The 24,241-nt window shown below is 30.2% G+C and overlaps 1 protein-coding gene across 2 annotated transcripts in view; it reads right to left on the bottom strand.

Annotated features, from left to right (window-relative positions):
* Nmdar2 (glutamate ionotropic receptor NMDA type subunit 2) overlaps positions 1-24,241 on the bottom strand; it is a 400,091-nt gene that overhangs the window by 331,607 nt on the left and 44,243 nt on the right. Inside the window, exon 1 of one of the 2 annotated variants that reach the window (XM_088243625.1) lies at positions 1,222-1,947. The exons of the other annotated variant lie outside the window; for it this stretch is intronic. Coding sequence (XP_088099751.1) covers positions 1,222-1,561 — 340 coding nt within the window. The 5' untranslated portion in view covers positions 1,562-1,947. Of the gene's footprint in view, positions 1-1,221; positions 1,948-24,241 lie in introns of those variants that run through there. 2 annotated transcript variants of the gene reach the window in all.

Consider the following 24,241-nt stretch of genomic DNA (forward strand, 5'->3'; position numbering starts at 1 on the left):
CGATTGCAACATTAGGCATACTAGTATTTCTGGCTTGCCGACCCTTCATATACTGAGCCTTTTCCTAGTACAAGCAGAATTTGCCAGAGTGTTTTTTGCACCATTTTTGTAACAATGTCTGTTTAAACTAATATATAAAAAAATAAAAATCGATAAATTCAATTAATCAATTCAACAAAATTAGAGGATTTTACACTGAGGGGTATTCGGGAACATGAAATAATAATTAAAAATAAGTGATAATTTATCCATAGTGCAGCCTTAGTTATTCTGTTTATATTATTTTAATAGCTATTTGATTAAGTAGAATTTAGCTAAAAGGAATAAAAGTTTTCGCGGTTTCGGTTGACGAAAATTATTGATGGATTTATTTGTTAATATAGACTATTTCTTACGTAAAAATTAAATGTAACACAGTGTTTAATGTATTCACTTAAACTGGTCAAAGACAGCTCAAAAATTCAAATTTCCGTTTTTAAAAGTTTTATATTTCAATAATTTTGTTTTATATATTAGCTCAAGTTTTTTAAAAAATATTATAAAATAAATATACTAAATACAAACTTGAGTTAAACGAGTCCTTACTACGAGCACTAACCTACTCGCAGCACAAAAATACATAAATACTTTTTTACAATAATGGAATTTAAAACAAAATAAAAATATAAGTTTTTTTTTAAAGCATCAAGATTAATTTTTTGAATTCGAACTTAATTTTTTCGATAGCCAATGACATAAACATTCATTGATTCAATATTTATGCGCTGTATTTGTGAGTTTAAAACAATATATAAATATCAACAATAATAAATGTTCGGACTCAGCACGCCACCAGCTACTAGAAAATGGAAAATGGTTCGGCGCTGGTACTAGACGTGAAACCCAACGTCACAACCAACATTCGACATTTTCGTAAATTCAACTATTTTTTTTGCAAAGGCTAAATTCGTTTAATATTGCATTTATTTCTTGTTTTGATAATCGAACTTCGGTTATAATTTAGTAAGGTCAAAATAAGTAATAAATTCCTGTAATATGTTAATATTTTTTTCATTTGAAAACACGCAACTAATACAACAAACCTCCTGGTAAGTTAAAATTTCAATCTAATATAATAATTATCTTTACATGAAAAACATTCACCACAACCACATAGTTGAACTCTTGAAATATCTGTAAAAAAAATACATAAATATTAAATTAAATCTTTGAAATTGTTACCTGTCGGACTCGGTGTCAGCGAGAACATGACGAAGTTGACGTTCTTCGGAGTGAGGGCGTACTGCTTCAAAAAGTTCAACTTCGCCCCTCTCCCTCGGTGCAGACTTCCCACCGCCGTGTTCACCGCGCGAATGTACTCGCGGACGCCGAAGTTGGTCTTCGGCACGATCAGGCCGATGTTCAGGTTAGCGGCGCTCTTGGCGTGCGACGAGTGGCTCTTCCACGCCTCGGCCTCCCGCTCGGCCGCCGCCCCGAGCGCGAGCAGCAGCGCGAGGAACGCGCACGCGCGCGACCGCGACCCGCCGCGAGAAAAAATAAGAGAATTCGCACCGAGACGCATCGTAGAAGTCTACTAAAGTCTAATAGATTGGCATTTTCTATCTAGTGTTTGTTACCTCCGTACAAATAAAACATTCATCGTACATCATTTCATTTTGAATTGTCTCTTTTCGGCACTTTTTTCCGCTTGAGAACACCGATTTTCGGAGCGCACATTTTTAGAAGTCGTTTTCTGCGTTCCTGAATAAACATTCGAAAGCGGTTCACAAAAAAAAAACAATATAAATCGAACGGTCCAATAAGTCAGAACCGATGGATAATATTTGCTTTGCGGTTTTCAATTTAAATAAATTGTCGACGTTCGTTTATTCGTACAGAGAAACGTGATTACGATGTTTAATAGTATTTTTTGTTTGGGAAAAATTGTAAAAATTATCTTTCCCTTTTCTAAAACAAACAAAAAGCTTATTAAACTTAAATCCAATAAAGTCAAGCATTCGTGAAGTATGATATATGGCATTAACGTAATCAAGAGAATACGAATCTCTTTTGAAGTTTCGCTGTTATTTAGGGGCGCCTATACAGTTTCGGAATTTGTCATCGTTTCTGTTGGTCTTTTTGGTTGACCCTCTCTAAGCCTTTCTGTATTGTTGGATCCCCCAAAGGGGTCCGACTATCTCTTATATTGTACCATTCACCACAATTCACCATTAAATAACAAAGTTTTCGCATCATCGGTTTCCCGATCTTTTTATCAACATATTTTTTTCACATGCGGTACTAAAATAAATTACCATTTTGATCGGTCAAATAAATACAATGTATTTTTATTGAATAACGAAATCGAAATAGTTGATACCTTCATAAATTCATTAGCAACCATTAAAATTCATTATCATTTCCGTTTCGCAAATCAGTAATGCTTAAAGCACTGCATCGGTAAACCAAATGGGGCATAGTTCAATTATCTGTTTTATGAAGGTAAGGTAATCAGTTTTTCGCTTCAGGTGCCAGGAATAATAAAATATTTCCATTTAAACAACCTTTAAAAACAATATTTCACGCACAGACTGCCAGAAATCGACCACAGAATCACATAAACTGTTGGCTAAAGAATCAACCACTTCATAATATGGCGAGTTTTTCTCCACTAGAATACCTTATTCAGGATTTTCACCCAAGAGCTGCAATCGAGTCGAAAACCCAAGTTTTGGTCTATTTCATTCACAGAAGTCGATATTAATCCTATTGATAGTTTGAAAATGAGAAACTCAATTTTTAAAACCAGCATCGGATTCTGTCGTTAAACATTTTACCCTTTATTGAGATAGCAATTTTCTTCGGCAAGAAACTCGTCTCGTTTTGCGCAGCAGTTTCGATCATAAAGCATTTAGTGGGTACTAACACCGGTGACCTAATGGTCCATAGAAGCCACGACTATTACGTATGTAGGTTAATACTACGTAATATGCAGTTGCACAGTCGCAATCATATCACGAATTACCTGGATGGCAAAATTGTAGGGTTCTTTTCCAAAACTGACTATTTAGAAGTTTAACCGTTTTTAGAATCGATATTGTTATTAGACTGTCAAAAGTTTAAAAATAATAAGATACAGTTAAGAAGGTATGACCGATATTTTAAGTTGCTGAAAAAGGAAACAGGCTGGTCCACCAAATGCATAAAAAATATTCGAATATTTTTGAATTTGAATTTTATTTTAATTTACTTTCTATAAATAGTCAGTTTTGTGGTTTTTTTTTTCAGAAGACATAATTAAAATTGTTAAACAAAAAAATACATAAATATACCAAAAGAAGCGCGTTAAACAAATTAAATTCAAAGAAATATTCAGTTTTGCGTTAATACATTTTTCATTTAGACATATTTGAAATAGTTAAAAATAGACACATATAAATGCACAAAAATAAGTGCGTTTTGATTAAATGCATCAACATGTTTTTTAACATGTCTTAAGATGTGATATAAAAGTCAATCCTTCATATTTTGAAAATAGTCAACTATAAAAAAGAACCCATTAATATCAACCATAACTTATGGAAGTTTTCATATCAAATTGCTATTTTTTTTAATCCTTTAAAAAATCGTAACACTTCGTTTTAAATAACTGTTAAAACAATGTTTTATTTTATATTACTCGTCGATGGGAGCAGTGTTTTCCTTAAACTATTGTTATGTTAAGAATTAATTATTTAACTTTAATAAAAAAGCAAGTAAAGTAATTAAATTACTGATGATAAATTACTTAGCTTGTACTAGTGTGTTATTTCGGTTATTGTTCTACTTTTCTCTTTCTGAGCACTGAAAATTAATAAAATGTCATGCAGAAAGCTTAGAATAGGGGAATGAGGATGATATTGGGATGTGGCAGATATACAATGATTCAACAAATGTTGTCAGTACTGAACGTGTTTTCGATAAAGCCAAAAGTAATTTTAAATACAATAATGTTTATATTTACATTGAAAAATAAATTTTTGCCAGAATACATGTTTAGTAAAGTTCAGCGTAATAACGAAATTTATCGCTATCCTACGAGGGGAGGTGAAGGTTTTAGACTCCCCAAAATAGGAATCCAGACAACTCAAAACAATATGTATCATTTAGATATTTAGTTGTTAAATGAGTTGTATGCAAATATAAGGGATAGTGGGTCTATAGAATTGTTTTTTTTTAATCAAAAATCCATAATGGCAGATACAGTGTCATCAGAAAGCGTCTAGATTTCATAACGATGTTTTGTTTTCAAAATTATTTTCGATATTATTATATTGTTTATTATTTCAGGTAAAACAAAGTGTTCAAATGTTATTTGTACAACTACCGAAAGAAAGACAGTACAAACATTAATTTAATAAATCACATTCAAACAAACATGGATGCTGGAATTTCAATTACAGAAGTAATATTAGATTTTAAAAAAACCTTTGATACGGTACATATTGAGGCCATGATGAAAAAAATTATGATATTGAAGTTAACTCTCAAGAATTTAAACTATTAAAATCATATTTATCAAATTGGAAGCAGTATACCTTTGTAAATGAAAAAAAGTCAAATACTAATATTATAAATATTAATGACTTATCACTGTATAATTTCGAGGGAAAAAATATTATGTATACTGATGACATTGGACTTTTCTGTAAAAATCAAATAGACGTTTAAAGAAACAATGACATAAACAAAAACCTTACTATGTTGACCAAATGGACCAACAAAAACAATATTTTCCATTTTGAATCTAAAAAAAATGTCTTAAAGTAGATGCTTACATAAATGATGAACACTTTACTGAAATTGAACATGTTAAATACTAAGGACTAAAAATAGACAGACAGTTGACATAAAAAATTCATATCAACAATTTAATTAGCAAAGTGGCGACATTATCAAGTTTTTTTTTAAAATCAAAAACTTAGTTCCAAACGGCAAAAAATTCAATTGTATGAAGCCTTTATAAAAACTAAAACATGTTATATGCAACAAATATGGGGAACAAAAAATCAAAATGATATAAACAGACTACAAAGACAGCCAAATTAAATATTAAAGTTAGTGTATGCCCGATCTAATAGCAACCTAAAAACTCCTTAAACAAACTAAGCAATCAAATGTAACTGAACTTTTTAAACTAGAATCCTTATAATTTATTCATAAATTAGCCACTGATGAAATTGTAGACAAAGAACTAAAACTTAGAAAAAAATGTAGTAGGACACAATACGAGAATATCAGAAAAATATCATAAACAACCTTCTAAAACGAGACAAAGACAGTCGAGACTAATAAACCAGGGACTGAAATTATACAACTAACTAACAGACAAAACTAAACAAAAGACACAGACAATCTTTACAATAGATGTTAAAAATATTATTATTAACATTATAATACGAATTCTTAAAGAAAAACATTTGTTAAATATATTTAACCCGTAAGGGTTTATCAATAAAAAATTGAATAAAATAAAAATAAAATAAATACATTACATTACAAAAGTGACGTAAATGAACAAATTAAATGAAACATTAAACGGTATATATATATTAACTTTATTTTTGAAACTGTATATAGTAAATGTATTTTTATTTTATTTGCAATTTCTAAGTGCCTTACAATTGTTAATTGCTTTTATTTTGATACCGATAATGTACTTAATCAATATCTTATACCACTGGGGAAAATTTTTATTGACTGTTTTCACAATTTTTCATGCATTCTTATATTGTTCATATGCATTCTTATTTTCTGTATCCAATATATTTAAAAAATGTTGTTTTTTCCCCAAATAAAAATAAATAAATATAAATACAATTAGAGGAATTGATGGAAAATAAAAATAAAAGACATTCGGTCTCTTAACACCGACTAACCACATATTTAATAGTAAAAACAAATTGACCATAAGCACCAATACGAATAAAAACAGAGTAAGTGGTTTGTAGCAAAAGTCTACAAATGCATTTATAATTGAATGCAATATAATATCTTCGTTGATAACAAAAAATGGATCTTCATTTTTTAAATGTAATTTAGGAAAATTTTAAGTTAAAACTGAGTTGCGAGACGTATTTTAATTTGATAATTACTCGTGTTAATAATGTCAACCATATTCCAATTTTTTTTTAAATAATTTTCAAATACATGTGTATATTTTTTTTTCGATAGAGAAGAAACAAAATGTGCTCGATATCAATAAGGTTAGATGGTAGAGGTGTATATATAGAAACAAAGACATGACTTATGTACTCGTATATTCATAAAACAAATTAAAGAATTATACATTTGAAATTGCTACACATCCCCTGTGCCTGTGGTTGGTAGTAAACCAATCTTGATTTAATGCGAATGGAAGATTCGAGTAATCGCTCAAGAAATAATCGACTGAAAAAATAATATCGTTTGCAGCCGGTGCTTACCGCCCACTGAGCGCCGTATGGGGTGGAAGTAACAGCGTCACCTCCCCGCCTACCTGGGATCACGAGAGGTTGCCATTTTTTATGCATCGTTTCAAGATATTAATTTGAAATCGATTGCGAAGCTTTCTCATAAAATGTGCTTAATAGCTTTTAAAAGTATCAAATTTATGACCTTCAATAAAAGTTTTTTTAAAATCGGTAGCTCATTAAAATGTCAAAACCGCATCATTAAAAAATAAACCGACTGGCAGGATAACGCATACCGCTTTCAGTTATACTTAATTAATTTTCAAACAATTTAACGAAGAAGTCCAGCATTTAAAAAAAAAATTTTTTTTTTAATTTATCAAAAAACTATTAAAATACTTTTATGTTTTGCATTATCTTAGCTTTAATTTTTTAAAGTTTTACATTTCTAAAATTACTCCGCGTGTGAAGTCAAAGGTTCTTATCTGTCAGTTCTTCCGGTTGGTTTGTTTACTGAAAGCAAACCGGATGTCCTTCATGACTCTCATATCATTGGTTAGTTCATATGAACCAGTGATGTCGTTAAAAATAGTATTGCGTTTTCATTTTTTTTTTTTTTTTTAATTTTTTTTCGCACATTGTCAAGAAACTTTCCCTTACAATTTAATGCTATAATTTTTACAAATTTTCCGTAGGGCTGAAGTTCATCGTTGTAAAATATGGAGTAGTTTGTTATTGAGATAGTGGCGAGATTTAGAAGAATTAAGATGAGATTAGATTATCTCGGAGGTTATTAAATCAAGTTCCGCGGTCACGCGTATGCATTCTCTTTCGCTTCTCTCTGTCAGTTCTGCCGATTAGTCCGTTGACGAAGTTGTGTCGTTCAAAGTAGTTTGTATTTGTTAAAAAAATTTAGAATATTTTTTTGATACATTTTCAAGAAACTTAGCGGGATAATCGCCCCAAGAATATTTTATGATTTATTGCCAAATATAAAAGACTCAAAATAAAAATAACTCCACATATAAATAGTGTAGCGAGAGATTTTTTTGAAAAATATATGTATATCAAAAAACGTAGTACATTTATATAAATGGTACACATATTATTTGTATTTTTATGTATTCCATTACTTTATATTTGTTTTTTGTTATATATAATACTATATTATTTTTGTTTAAGTAAAATGTATTCTTGGTACATATATACACTTTATTTTTGTATGTATGATAACATTTTTTTATTCCTTACATTTGATTAGCTAGGCATTTATAATGAAGTAGTTTTAGTTTTTTTTCTTGTTATTGTTATATTAGTATTGAACTATGTACTTATGCTATAAAAGATAAAAAATCTCCATCTTAGAACAGGCTAAGCCATGTTTTATGGAGACTATAATAAACAGAGAATACTCCGTTTTCATTTTATCATTAGTTTCATATAGATTCCCTGTAATTAAATATGTATACTAATTTTTAGGCAATAAATTTATAAAATTAAAAATAATGATTTACTGCTCTAATTTTTACCGCGCGTAATTAATCATTTTTTGTCCACAATTTCCTGTTGGGCTGAAGTTGTTCATTATTGAAGATTCTTGGCATATTTATTCAATATTTCCAATTTTAAAACCTGAAGGTAACTAAAACAGAATTCCGCTATTTGAAAACAACCTGTAAATCAGATCAGCTAATACTACGGTACAATACGCTAAAATACGGTTCAAATAATAAATACACAGTAATTGTTTGTATTTGAAGCGCAAGTTAAATATTACAAGGCCGTGTACCGAGTTGTGGGAATAAGTTCCATACACGAGTAATAAAGAAATAAAGCAAAGGACAGTACAGCCTCAAGTGACGACTGTCATCAATCGGATTTGATTTGGTTAGCTAGGTCACGTACTAAGAACTTAACTTCGATCCCAAGAGCTTTGTCCTAGCTTGTCTACTATACTAAATCTAAAGCTTTCCAAGTCCTAAACGATCACTCCAGATAGATCATTGGTAGTTGGTATTTGAGCTGCAAGATACGGTCCTAACTTAGAAATATATGCAACGAGCACTAAATAAATAGTCCAGATCGTGTCTCGATGTCCCTTATGTTTGTCAATGCTTCTTTTCTTTTTTTTTATGTTTTAAACTATTCTTTTGTTGTAATATTTAAACCTTATTTATTATATTTATGGACAATGTCCGTTAATAAATAAATAAATAAAGTTTCTATAAAAAAATATTTTCTGCTGGTGGCATTATAATCTTTATATATATAATTCTTCTGTACGTGTGATGTCACTGAAATCTTTTTAAACGGCTTAACCGATTTACGTGCGGTTTTCAGAGAAATTTAGATTTTTGCGCTGCCCGTGTTTGTAGATATTAAGACATTTAATTTAATATGTTAAAAATAAGTAAGGAGCATAAGTGTTTAATTCATCGATCAACCAGGGTTGCATTCGAAGAGAATGGATGTACAAAAAAGAGGGAAGACATTTTTTTTCAGTACAAAAAAAAAATGTTTTTGAATGTTTACGAACAGTATTCGTTTTTTGTGGATCTCAGTCAGATTGTTTAGTTAAATTTCCTATAATTTCTACCCATTTATTTCTTTTAACTGGAGTTTTGGCAATACCAAAATAATATTAACTGAGTGAAAAAATTGCATTCCTACATAAGTGCACCCCTGTCGGTGAGAAGAGCGAAGTTTGACATTGGCAAAAAGGATTCCATATTTGAAAAATATATATTTTATGTTTCGGAATTCAACCATAAACTAATACCTAGGTACCTAAAATTCAACATAGTAAAATTTATTATATTAAATTATAATGACATGTGATGCAATAGAATAACAATCTAAAAAAAGGGTACAAGTAATGAATAATAAAATTCCAACGAATACAACACAAAAAATAATTTTAAAAATATAAATTATGCAAATGAAGATTCACACATAATCAAATATAAAAAAATAATGGTATTATTAAAATCAACAAAATAATAGTAAAATATGGAAGTTTAAAAAAAAACAAAATAAGAGTAGCATTGAAATCAACAGAAAAAAAATGTATATATAAAAACAACATTAAAATGATACTTGAGATATGTTTTCTTGAAACTCACTCAATACTATAGTAAGAAATATAAAAAATAGGAGAAATAAATAATATGTCAAATAATGGTACATACTTAATTAAGTAATGCAAAAATTCATAATGAAAAACATAAAAATATCAACATAGATAAAATGCAAATAAAAGTAAAAGTATGGAAGGAAAGCAGATTTGTAAATCTTTGCTAATTGCTAATCTCTAATTACTAATATAAATTTGATAATAATGTAAAAACTACTACTGTGCAAATTTGATGTTAATAAGTCAATGTCGGTGTGAATGTTTACTTATTTATTTAATAACATCATTAAACATGGTAAACAAAACCTCGTAAAATGCAAATCTCGGGTACCGCCTTGAGTAGGATATTTTAGAAACTATTTGAAGTAAGCAGTAAAAGGGGCTTCGGAGAATATTACGCCTTTGACAACTCGTAAAGCGAATCACTGGATTTATAGCGAGCACCTTATTAAGGTCAGTGCCTATATAGCAGTTTGCTCAATAAAAATAACATGGAATTACGATCGTGTGCAAGAGATGAGGGCAGAATAAATTGAAAATACCGTAAAATATAGTTTAATACTCGGGCCGCCATAAGCCCTTTCCAGCATGCATTCTGATATTATGTGCAAATTTACATAGTTATGCAAATATTTGTTTGAGACTTAAAAACAAAATCGTTTTTGTAAATATCGCAACAGAGACGGAGAACACTTTAGGAAAGAAATATGAAAGTGTACTTATTTCAAGGGGCATTATTTTTTCATTGGCTGGTTTAAGTGGAAAAAAAATAATTAGTTTGTTTTTTTTACAATAAACATAAGTGATAAAACAGAGTATTCAAAAAGTTAGCATAATTACATAGCAATGAAATACATATTATTAGTAAAAATAATCAAATAAAAAATCCCACAAAGGCATGGCCTGTTTTATTTATTTTGACACTTTATATACATATACAATAAATATACATATAAGGGCGGGCATATTGCCTTAAGGCAATTTCTTCCTACCTACCCAAACCGTTCAGTTTGAGAAAATTATAAATACATTGACATATTGAATCTTACAATTTTATACAAAAATTAAAAGCAAAGATTAACAAAAATAAATATATATATTAAAATAACACTATACTATGAAGAGAGGAGAGGGGATGGGAAGGAAAGAAGAAGGATAAAGGAACAATTTAAATATTTAGATAGTGACATTTCAATCTTGACTTAAATGTAAATAAAGAAGGGGCGTCTCTAACATTAGTGGGTAGATTATTACACAATCGAGCGGCTACTACTGTGAAAGAGGAGGCAAAAAAATTAGAGCGATGACAGGGTATTAAAAGGGTTCTCTCGTTACTAGAACGAAGAGATAGTCCGTGTTGTGAAAGAGGTTGGATGAGCTCTCTCAGATAAACAGGTGAAGTGGGATTATTTAAAATATTGTGAAGAAGTGATAGAATGTGAATGTTTCTTCTATGCCTGATACTGAGCCAGTGTAGTTGCGTGCGATACTCGGTTATGTGGCCAAATTTGCTAAGATTAAAGATATAACGAATACTTATATTCTGCAATCGTTCTAACTTATCAAGCAATTCAGAGTTCGCATCTGGATAACATACATCCGCGTAGTCCTGTTCGTGGGTATACAAGAAAATGTTAATGAATTTTTGATCCTATAATAAATGATGGACAGTTATAACTTTTGTGTAACATAAGAAAGAAAATGAGAAATATTTCGTAAAAGATTATATGGCATTTTTTTTATAGTACTTAAAAAGGAAATAAAAAACATTAAAAAAATAAACACAAAAATATTCCTTATTACTAAAGGGCAATAAAATAAATCATAGAAAAAAAAAGAGTTCATATCTTTAGTTTGAATCCAGGATAGTGCATGTTTTTTAAAAGAAGGAAAATTTTGAAAGTTTGGAATCAATGAAACATTATCAGTAAAAAGTAATTAAACATTTTTGGGCCAATCAAATACGCATGTCTCTGTGCGAGCCTCGTTTTACAATGTGGTATTTCTTAGTTTGTCTTTGTTTTCTTTTTTGTTTGTGCTAACATAATTGTATATGTTAGCATTTATAGTCAATTTTAGGTTATCGTCTTGCATGCTTCTCAGGGCAATTTTGTGTACATTGTTTGTCAAGTATCTTATGTCAATTTGGTGTGGTTTATCATACAGTTCAGTCGTAGGCGTCAGATAAGGTTAGTTGCATGCTAGTTTAATAACTTTTTTGTTGTTTTTGTTTCCTTGATACGTCTATCTTTTCCTTTAAAATTAAATTAAGAACCTTTGGTTTGCGTTCCATTGAGGAGAACACATTATGACCAAGCTGTAAAATAATGAAGAAGAATACGTTACTGACTAAGTTGTGGTAATTTGTCCTCTTAAATTGGAAAAAAATGGACAAAACTTATGTTAACAACTAGCACACTCAATATCTCTGTCTTGAAGGAATTTTTTTTTTAAATGATACCCTATTATGTTAGTACGTGCGGTAATTGAAATTAAATAATAAACTTATAATCGTAGGCATATTAATACGCACAGATATGCCATTAGCCCTCTAAAGCGACGATACTTAACTCATTTTCTAAACGCTCAGTCATGCCCGATGCATATTTAGTCATCCAGCCAGGCGTGACGTTTTGAATCGAAAACAAAATGCCCGCTTGTGTCATAAAAATGTGTAACAACCTTTCGGATAAACATTATAAAAAGGATTATGTAAATTTTCGTGGGTAAATATTTGTTTATGAGAGATTAACAAAGATTAAAACAATGAATATTATTTTTTGCATACGTCAAACTACGTCCGATAGAAAAATGTTTTTAAAACATAATAAAAGTGAAGTATTATTATTTTTGCACTTTCGAAAATCTAGTGAAAAAAAATAAATGGGTCGAAATTTTAAGAAATTTGTTGAAAGAATCTGACTGGAATCCACCAAAAACCAATGTTGATTGTAAACGTTAAAATTTAAACTTTTTTATCTGCCAAAATTGAGTGTTCTAATTTTTGGTGGCATATGCATAATCGTTGAATGCATCCCTGGTATAAATAAACAATTCTAGTAACTATGGGGTCATTTTCATATCAATACTATTTATGGATACCCGGTTCCCTGATGTAAATTTACGTATTCAACCCAAAGCAATGAAACGATTTTTTCATTTACTGAAATCCTGTTATTTTTAATTACTTTTAAAACCCCCAACAAAGTTGACTGTGGCGGTTAAGGTAATCCGAGCGCTGGGGTATTGGTAAAAAAACAATTACAAAGATCTTAGTACCTCTAAATATTCAGGTTTAAGTGGCTTTTCGCTACAGTTGTGGATTAAGTGAGAAATAAACACAATTTAAAGCAACAGGTGAACGCATCCTTTGATTGTGAATGTCATCATTTTTATCGTTTAATAAATAAATAAAAGTATTTTTATTCTGAACATGAAATGACAAACATTCCTCTTTTAGTAAACATACATAAGAAATTAAATTTACAAGTTTAATTTCTGCTGGTTAAAATGTTCTTTAGATATATTAAATAAATAAAGCTCGTGTCCACGAGATACGATTTGTATTTAATGTGTTATTTTTCGTCAATTGTTTAAATTAATGTTAATGAACGTTTGAATATTACTTGCAGTACATTTGTAACATAACTTTTTTTAAGAATAAAAATGTTTAAGTCAATGAAACATTGGTAATTTATCAGTTTAATCTGTAAAATTGGCATTAGTTTATAAATAATCCACTTTTTAACCAAAATTGATTTGAACATGCAAAACATGTTATTTAAATATCATCAAAGTGTTATGACGGTTATTTTTTTTTAATGCCCTTTCGTCTTACCTAAGTTAATCAAAGGTTTGTAATAATAATATTATAATTTTAAATTTTAAAAATAAATTAAGTACTTATATTAAAATAAATTCATTTGTAAGAGCTTTTTTGATAATACTTGTTTTTATATAACATAAAACGCATAACTTTTTCAAAGATACTTAAATTTGATATTGAATTTGGACAAAAGGTCGAACTCACCCAGTTTTCTAAGAATTTCCATATTGATCGAATAGTGTCTGTTGTTAGGGGAAGAAATACCAAAATAAGGGAACAGATAAAGGATCCCTAGAATGAACAAGAGAAATGAGCCATAACTTTCGGTTAAGTAAAACGCGATGGCCATTGTAGGGTGTCCTTGGAAAATAAAATACTTTTTATTGTAAATAGAGTATTTTAAAAGGCTTACGCGAGCTTTGCAGATGAGCTTTTAAGGTTCTATACTCTTGCTATTTTTAGTAGATATTTTTCTGCTACAGACAACTGGAATTTCAGAACAGCTAATTTTTGAGTTTCTCTACTGACATTTCTTGGTGGAACTGCATTTTAATTATAATAAAAAAAATACTTTATAGTTTTATCCTACTTTTATTGGTAATTTTTTTATAAATAAAAGTGGAATAAAACTATTAAGTATTTTTATTATTATAACTAATTTTTTTTTAAATCTATCACCGCATCATAGATAAGTTCGAACATAATAGTGATAAGAAGTATTTGTACACCATTTTTTTATGAATTTCATTAATTTATTTATTTATTTATTAACGGACATTGTCCATGTATACAATTTATAAGGTTTAAATATTACTATAAAAGAATAGTTTAAATTATTAAAAAAAAAAAGAAGCATTGATAAACATAAGGGACATCGAGACAAGATCTGGACTATTTATTTAGTGCTCTTTTAAATCGTTGTAAACTTAAACCAAAAAAGTCCAGATCTTGTCTTGAGTTAACAATACGACAAAGGCGGGTCATTGGAGAATTTAAGCCATAGTTTGTTCATTTGCAAAAGAAAACTTTTTTTTTGTCATTGGGGTAATTGCTTTAAGTCACTGAGCTATACTTTATAAATCAAAAGTTTGAAATTATATTCCAATAAATTAGCGTTGACGCGCTAAAATTGCAGTGCAAAACAGGAAGCAGAGTAAAAAATACTGTCTATGTTTATATGTTTGGCCATTTTTTTGGCCAGCCTTTCACTGCCCATTCGCGCTACAATCAACGTAGAACCTTCTTCTCGATTTTGTGGATAATGCTGATCTCAGCCTGTCGTACATAGTTTTACCACACACTTGGCTGAGAGATCGCATTTCGAAAGCATTAAGTCTACTTTCATCCTTTTTTTCTAATTCCATACTTCACTTTCATACATAAGGTTATGTACCAGGACTCTCTTGCGGAATGTTAATTTTTCCTCCTCCCCGATAATTATTTGCCAAGGTTGAATGAAACAATATATTACAATATTTGAGTTTGTCCAAATGTTTGAAGAAAAAAGACTGGATTTTTACCCATGGGAGTCATTAAGATAATAAAATTACAACAATAATGGAGAACACCTTAGAAAAGGGAATATAGAAGTCTAGGCATTTACATGGCTTATGACCTGTCATTGGCTGATTTAAAAGGCCACTATACGCACCGTGTAACATTCACCATTTTGCCTATGTTCAAACATCCATATTTCTCCATCTTCAATTCTTCCATTCGTTGATTTAAGTGAAGTAAAAACGCTGAAACCTTTATTGTTGTGAAGAGATTATTTCATATGCTAGGCAACGCCTGAAAACTATTTTCCAATTTTCAAACATCTTCTTGGACCCGTTGGTTTCATTACACGTAATCATGTTATAAAACCAGGAAGGACTGAATGAGTTTAAGCGGAAAAGAACCTCTGACGTCACACGAGTTATTTCAGAAATAGAAAACGTTAAAAAATCGAAGCGCTGATAATACGAAATACATTTTTTTTTTTTTTAAATTGACTTAGTTTATTAGTCTATTAATAAATAAAAAAACAAACAACACTAATGAATTTTGTCATTGAATACTTCCCAGACACACTTATTGCCCTACCTGTTTCTGTATAACTCCGTTCACAGTGATTTCACATTTAGTCATTTTATTTTATTTTATTGAAATAAACGGCACTTAGTGCCTTTTACATATTAGTTACAAATACAATTAAATAAACATATATGTTAGCATAAGTATAAAGTAATACAGAGCATGTTAAGCAATATTATTAATCAACAAATTAAGAAAGTCTAAAAAAAAAATTACCAATAATAGAATTATCGATAAAAAATGATTATTTTGTATCAGAAATAATTTGAAGCAGTTAAAAAAAAAAATAAAAAAAACAATGTTGAATAACATTAAATTTAAAAAAAAAGTATTATTATTTAGAATTAATACTTAGGTAAATAGTATATATCTATTTTTAAAAATATATAATTATGTAAGAAAAAAAAATGATAAAGAGAAGTATTTTGTACTTATAAATAAATTCAAGGAAAGAAACGAACAAAGAAAAAAAACACTAATGGAGATGTTTAAACAATTTTTAACAATAGTAACAAATAGTTATCTAGAATTATTACCAATGAATACATTCAATTTAAAAAACCATCGTGAATCTCTCCCCTCGCATCCTTTACGGTTATAACTCGTAAAGTTATGAGGACTAGAAATTTAAAGTAAATAAAAAAAAACATGATTTAAATAATGAATGATCTTCATGGTTCGTTTTTTAAATGACATTTAAAGGATTAAATGAATGAAAGACAGAAGTTAGTACTCCAGTTAGTAACTAATGATAATGGTACCGTAAGGAGATATAATATACGAGTATTTTCATTAGTGAACGCAGTACACGTTAGTATCTTAATATTCCTAACCCTAAATTGCCTGTTTAGCAACGAAATTCTCAAGGGATGCGCCTTTTAGATAAATAATTTATCCTCATCTCATTTGTAACAATTAAACCGCTTTTATTTTAAGATTTTTTTATCTGGGTACGTTTTATTGAAAACAACATTTTGAGTTTGTCCAAATGTTTGAAGACAAAATACTGGATTTCACCCCATAGGGAGTTATTAAGATAAATAAATTACGACACGGATGAAAAATATATTAGAAGAAGAAATTTAATTTCATTTATTTATTTTTAACAACATTACAGAGTATCGAATTAATTTATTAGATATTAGTTATTAATTTATTAGATAGAAAAGAGAAAAAAAAAGTCATATAAAATTAACATACATATTACAATTTGTAAATTACCCTCCTTAGAGTGATCCCACTGTCATGAAATATATTGACATCTTAGGCAATACGATTGAATAACACGATTGCTCTACCTACCGGCATAACCATTGGCTAGTTGGTTCTGCATCGTGGTAGATAGAACAACCTGTATTGCTTTTGTCGAAGACAGTTATCAGGGACAAATAGACCAAATTCATTCAGAATATCGGAATTATGTATGCGACCATCAATGAATTGAAAAAAGTGAACACCCAAATGAAAATCCCTTTTCCCCAACAATGATTGGTAGCCCAGCATTCCTAGTAAGAAGTCAGTCGGGAAAAGCCACGGGTAAAAAAAAAGCTGAATCCGAAGAAAGACATTCATTCTTTAATACTTTCATTTTATTAAAAAAAGTAATAGATAGGTTTGAATTTTTTCATTCGTTGATGGATGTCAAAATCAGGGTGTCTTTGAAACAGGCGAAAAAATGTGATAAGGTTGCTTTGTAAGAGCTGTTAAGGCATGACCGGTAGAGGGGTTGTGACGGGTCTGTTTCTCCGGTCGGACTTGTTTCGCCCGGTTTACTACCAACTAATCAACTAACATACTTTTTGCAGATGATGCACTAATTTACATATCAGAAGAAAATTATGAAACAGTGATAAATGAGATTAAAAATAAAGTTAATATATCAAAATGGTTAAAACTGGAAAAAAAAATCAAATATCGCAAAAACAAAACATACGAATATTGGGAGAAAAAATATACCCCAGGGATATGATATTCAAATTTATGCTTTTAATATAAATTATGTGTATGAAATAAAGTATCTCGGAGTTTAATTGTCTAGATTTTAAATTTGAAAATACATTCTCAATATGTAACATAAAAAATGATCATTTTGGGAAGATTACGAAATGTAATAGATAAAAAGAGTAGTGTTCTTATATATAAAACAATTATACATGTAGTATATTGAGTTTTTCTACTGACATTTCTTGGTGAAACTGCATTTTTATTATAATAATAAAAATACTGGTGATGTCAACCAGTCTGACGATGTCGGTTACGACGAAACCCGGTCATTGGTAAAAAAAAAAAAAATATAAATAAAAGTGGAATAAAACTATAATGTGTTTTTATTATGATAATCATATATGTCATATTAAAAATATACAAATTCTTCAATATAAAGCGATGAGTATTATACTTAAAATAAATATCTATTCGAATGTAGAAATAATGCACAAAAAAGTTTGCTTGCTCACAGTAAAACAGCAAATCAAATATAATGAAGCAATTTTTATGCATAAAATAATTAAGGGGATGAATAAAATAAAAACTTTAAAATAAATAATTAATAAATTATTAAAGTTAGCCAACAATGTCATATTTATAAAACAAGGGATAGAAAAAAAGATTACCAATGGGGAGAAAAAAATAATCTCAAAATTCACTGTACAAGGAATCGAAGCTGCACAATGAGTTACCTGAAGAAATAAAAGAGATAGAAAAAATCTAAATATTTAAATTAATTTTTTAAAAAATTGATAAAAAAATATAATGTTTTTAAAAGTTTATATTAGTTATTAAGGTGTTATGAACTAACTTAGTAAAACATAAATAAAAAATTTCCCTATCGCGGTCAGAATTGGACAAATTTTATTGAAAGTGACAGACAACTTGAGTATATAAACTAAGGTGCACTGAGGGTGATAGGCATTAAAAGCAGTAAACGCAAATTTTACAAAAAATGCGAATGTTTTGTAAGCAAACAATAGTAATTTTTTTAAAAATTAAACGTTCATAAAAGTTGGAAAAAATGTTTTTGCATTGTGCGATTCCGAAAAAAAAGACAAAAACCTTGACGTATCCGGTAAGAGATTTTTGCTTTCAATGTTGATTTTAGTAAAATTAAAGAGTTAAAAACATTATCGTTGTGAAGAGATCCATCTAATTAAATTATTTCAAATACGAGTACAAGGCAACTCCTGAAAACAATTTTTCAACATCTTTGACCAGTTGGTCCATCGTAATTAGTTGATTTTAATAAATACTATAAAAACTAAACACATTTTTGTTTGATTATTTTTTCCAAGTAAATAAAATCCGCTTTGCAGTTTAATGTTCGGCGTGATTGTTTTTTATATAAAAGATCTTATGAACATAAGATGATCAGTTTTTAACTTCAGGTGCCAATCCCGAGCAATTAAATATTGCAGTTTAAACGACCGTTGAAATAAATATTTAAAATGTTTTGAGTATATCCAAATGCTTGCAAACTGGCTGGATTTTCTCCTTAGGAAGTTGTTTATATTTAAATTTTGTTAAATTATTGTTGAATAAACTACCTGGTAAAAGAAGAAGTATAAAAAGTTGGAAAATTGTTTTCAGGCGTTGCCTAGTAGGTGAATTTGTTCAGAAGGATGAATCTCACCCACATAATAAAGGTATCAGCTCTTTTGCTTCGCAAAAGTCAACAGATGGAAGAGTTAAGAAAATGTGGATGTTCAAACAAAGGCAGAATGGTGGATGTTATACAGTGTGTGAAGTGGCCACTCAAACCAGCCAATGGCTGGTCATAAACCCTGTAAATGCCTAGACTCCCATATCCCGCTCTCAAAAATGTTTTCCCTCTCTGTTGCAGCAAATTTAAATATAAATATTTTACGTTCATCCTACCAGTAATCGAACCGATAACCTCAAGAATAGTAGGCGAATGTGCCAACCACTACAAAAATATGCGGACTTATCTCTAATCCATTTCGTTGTTCAGGATTTTACTCAAGAGCAGCTATTGAGTCGAAAACACGCGTCCAGGGTATGGTTCTATTTCATGCACAGAACTATATTCTTCATCCGCTAGATTTAAATGACTTTTACTGTATTTTTTATTATGAAAACTTTTTATTTGTTTAGATAATTTATATAAATTTTGGCTCAATTCGGATAAAGTCTCAACAACCGCAGTACACACGTATTTAATAAAATGTACATAATGAATAAACGACGCGCCTAGACTGCCATAATTTCTTCCCTAAAATGTTCTCCATCTCTGTTATAATGTGCAAATAACAAGTACTTTAATATAACTTTAAAAAAAAAAAATTTCAAGTTATATCAAAAATTTTTTTTAATATTTTATTTATTTATTTATGCTTTACTCAGTTAGTTCATAACATCTTAAGTACTAATAAAAATTTTTAATAACATTCCAACTTTTTTATCGAAATTTTTCAATAACATATTTTTTCAAATTAATTGAAATATCGATCTTTTATATTCTTCACGTACAGCTTCAATCCCCTGTACAATGTGTTTTGAGATTCTGTTTTTTTTATTAAGCCATAGAATTTTAAACAAAAGTAGGGAGATTTTGTAATACTTTTTTTTTGTTGTGCTTAATGTAATTGTGGTGGATTGAATATTTTACTGTTAATGACAAAACCGCACGCAGTGGAATCATGTCTGATTTCCATTCATCAATGTGAAAATTCAGTACGTAATATGTATTTAGTGATTGTTTCATATAAATAATAATATAATAAACATTAACCTTTCTGTTAAGTAGTGAGGTTATAGCCTAGTTTTCCCAGTTCTAATGCTCAACACAACACAATAATATAATATTTTATCACCGACTAAGCTCGCAAAGCTTAAATTTCTACGGTTTGAATAGTACGTACTACAAATAATTGGTAAAATCATATTTGACTTATAAATGTTTTATTACCTTTAATTTAAAATTTATTTTCAAAAAGTATTAATCACACGGTTTGATACTTTAATTGTGAAATTAACATATTTATTTTTTTTAAATTAAAAAATTCATCATTGTGTATTAAAAAATAGACATTTATTTTGTCATAACGTTATTTGCATTAATTTTACTAAAGTTGCTATAAATACGTTTATATGTACAAAAAATAATTAATTTATTATGAGTTGTATATATGTGACCGTGATTAAAAAAAATAATTGTTGTGTAATTCATTCATAAAACATTAATATTATATATTTGAGGTACTTAAAAAGTAAAGTAAAGTAAACTTTTTTAAAATCACTTATTCATTCAAAATTGGCAAAAAATGATTTATCAAATTACAAACAAAAACTATTTGCAGTCATATTTGTTCACGGTGTAAATTTAAATCAATTAACAAAATGAATTAAAAGATAAAAGAACAATGCCCTTTTGTTCAAGAAAGATCTATCTCTCAACACGTGTTATCACAAGGCCTGCCACCCGCAACATCCTTCACAACACTCGCTGATAAGGATCGCACGACCTTCCAACACCCTTAACAGGTTCGGCACTGAAAACAACCCGTAAAACGGCTGAAACACTAAAAAAACAAATAAACTAAAACCCGTGGCTACTGAAACGAGGACTACAAAACAACACTGATTTTTTTATTTTGTTTTGAAGTTTTTTTTTTAATTACGTGGGTTGGGGTGACGTTCGGGGGTGCGGGCGGGTAAAGGAGATGCACGTCAAGGCGTCGAGCGAGGGGCGACGCCCAACTCATACTGAAGAGACTAGCGCCGGGACGCTTCTCCCCGCGGCTCACACGCCGTGCAGCCTCCGTACGGGTGAAAGTTGCGCGCTGTTTTGGTGCGAGCCTTAGACAGCGCATTTCACGTCACTTTCGAGAATTTTAACTTTATACCCGTTAGAAATAATACCTAGTGTAACGCAAGTAAGCGGCTGTTCTGTAATACGAATTACTGTACTAATTTAAGGCAATTGAAAACCACAACAACTACTTTAGAACAGTATTCATTTTCACATTTTTTGTTTACAAATTTTTATCAACCACTCTAGTGAAGAACTATATGTTGACCACAAAATACTAAAATTATAAACATTTCATACCCATCGCAAAGTAAAAAATATTCTTTACCTTAAAAATACCCTTTTTATTAATACACTCATTCCAATTAATACTTGTTGACATGAGATGTAATATAATAAAAACCAGTTTAATAGCAAGGTAATATTAAATATAGTAAAAGTAAATAAAATAACAGAACTCAGAGCACTAACATAATCAAGACCCCTTAAAAGTAAAAGTTTAATCGGATTGTGGTCCCGTGGCTAGTGTTGTGAACTCGCGGATCAGACAGAGGTCTGAGGCTTGAACCCTACTCTACTCCAACATGATTTATATTTTCTAATAGTGATTTCGGCCTCGTGGTGTAACGGTCAGCGTGTTAGCCTGCCATGCAAGAGGTCTCGGGTTCGATTCCCGATATGGTTGATGTGAAATATATATATATATTTATTTTTTTTTGTTTGTTTTTTTATAATAAACATAAGTGATGAAACAGAGTATTAAAAGAATAAAGCTTAATTACATAGCAATGAAATACATATTAATATTGAAATTAGTAAACGAAAAATCCCACACAGTTAAATGTTTTTGAGCAACTTTTGTTATTTATATTTGAAATTCATTCCAGTTTAATCCAAATTTTCAACCCGCTCATGCAAAAATTTACAACGCCTCAGCACTTTTCACCACTTTCCCGAATGTTTTCATAGTCCTCGGACTAACACCTGAAGCGTAAAATTGATCATCCTACCTTCATGTAAAAAAAAATTTTATCAAGGTACACTGCTATCGGTGCAAAAACACATTTTCTTATACACCTTATGGTGCGTAAAGGAAATGATAATATTTTTCATATTTCTCCCCGCTTCTGACAAATTATAGATACAAATTTAAGCTGTCGACAAACAGATTAAGAAACAGACCCAAGATTTCTAGGAATTTAATTTTCACATTTTGTTAACTATTGAATTTTTTTTTACAGAACTGACGTAGAAAAACCCTGAATAAATATTTCATTTTCAGTTGAACAGGCAATCGACTTCTATTTATCCTAGAATGTTGAAAAGAGCTGGTTTGAAAATACCACAGAAAGCCTTCTTTTTAATAAACATGACTCTTGATAGGTACTGGAGATTTTCATTTTAAAGGCAAACTGATTAATTTTACGTATTTTTGGTAATCAAATATTGTGTTTTAAATGCTGACTTCGGAATTCGCTATAAAAAAAAAGTTTTTTGGTAAAGATTTTTTCTCTAATAAACTATTGATTACGTGACTTTGTATTTAAATAAGAATAAGTTGACACACTAAATGATTTATTTTGATATTTTTAATTGCTATAAGAGGGTTGCGACTTAAGTTTTGAGATATGGCAACACCAGTGTGAATTTGTCAAATCTGACATTGTCATCGTAAAGTTTGCCATTTTTGATGGTAAACGCACTCAGAACGTTTTGTCATACGATGAATATTTATGTTATCTACAGATACTTGAAAAAATTATTCTGTTAAAAAAATGGAACTTAATCGTGAACATTTTCTTTTTGACGTGGATTAAACCAACAACAGTGTGCCGATTAACTCACTGTGACTTTTAGTGAAAAAATATCATCTCAAGTAACCGTGTTTTGCTGGTTTTCTGAATTCAATCATGGTCACACTTCCTTACAGGACGAAATTTGTGAAGGTCGTCCAAAGTCGGCTGTTGTGCCAGAAAAAATCGATGCTTTGCGTGAACTGATATTGCAAGATTGTCATGTGACATACTGTAAGATTGAAACATGCTTAGATATAAGTTCCACTTCTTCTTCTTCTTCATGTGCCTTGCCGGGTCTCCCCGACGTTGGCGATCACTAAAGCGAAAGCATATGTATTTGTCCTGCGCTAATTTTTCATTTCGCAGCCAGGACTACTGCTTATTGATGTACTTGCCGTAGTGATTCCTGGGAAAAGATGACCAAAGTGGTTTCCCGTTGCCTTCTCTGATGGATTTTCTGTCAGAGTTTCCTTCCCTTGGCTGGTTGGTTTTGGTTTTGAGGCGCCAAAAACTCGCCTTTTATCCTAACGTTTTCTGCTTTGATCACACTATTATGAGTGTGATCCCATTGCCTAGGGTTTCCGAAGTGGACGTTAACGAGTTGGACTAGTCAGTAGTGATGCCGGTGGAATGCAACTGTGCGTTCGCAGCATTTTATAGAATCACATCCTCCAGCAAGATGTGACTCCCTGCGACCCTACTGACCATTCAAACCCCGTTCCATTAGTTCCACTTGCATAAATTTTTTTGGAGATTATTTGGTCGTCAAAAATATTTGTTCGCGTCGGATACCGCATAATTTGATAATCGCTCAAAAAATGGCTTGTAACGATTGGTGCAAACAAATGTTTAAAAAAATTCAATCGCGGTGCTTCAAAAAACGTCTATAAGATCATGATAAGCATAGAATCATAGATTTGTGCATATGAACCCGAAATCAAACAACAATTAACTGTATGGGTCTTTTAAGACAAGCCAAATCTAACATAAGTTGTTCGCGCACGAATCTCTTCCAAGCAAATGGTTGCCTGTTTTTTCGGAATCACTGGACATGTCGCAACCGTTCCATAAAAGCAACGTAGAATGGTTAATTCTAAATGTTACACCATCATCGTTTGCCAGAAGTGTAAAAAAATAAAGGGAAACCGATTGCAGAAGACGAATCACTCTCACAACAACAATGCAAGCTGTCACACATTAGCTCAAACAAGTGAATTTTTGAGCATTCAAAACATC

Source organism: Micrasema longulum, unplaced genomic scaffold (assembly GCF_059751315.1).
Source record: "Micrasema longulum isolate JH-2025_06_02 unplaced genomic scaffold, ASM5975131v1 h1tg000221l, whole genome shotgun sequence".
Classification (NCBI taxonomy): Eukaryota; Metazoa; Arthropoda; class Insecta; order Trichoptera; family Brachycentridae; genus Micrasema; species Micrasema longulum.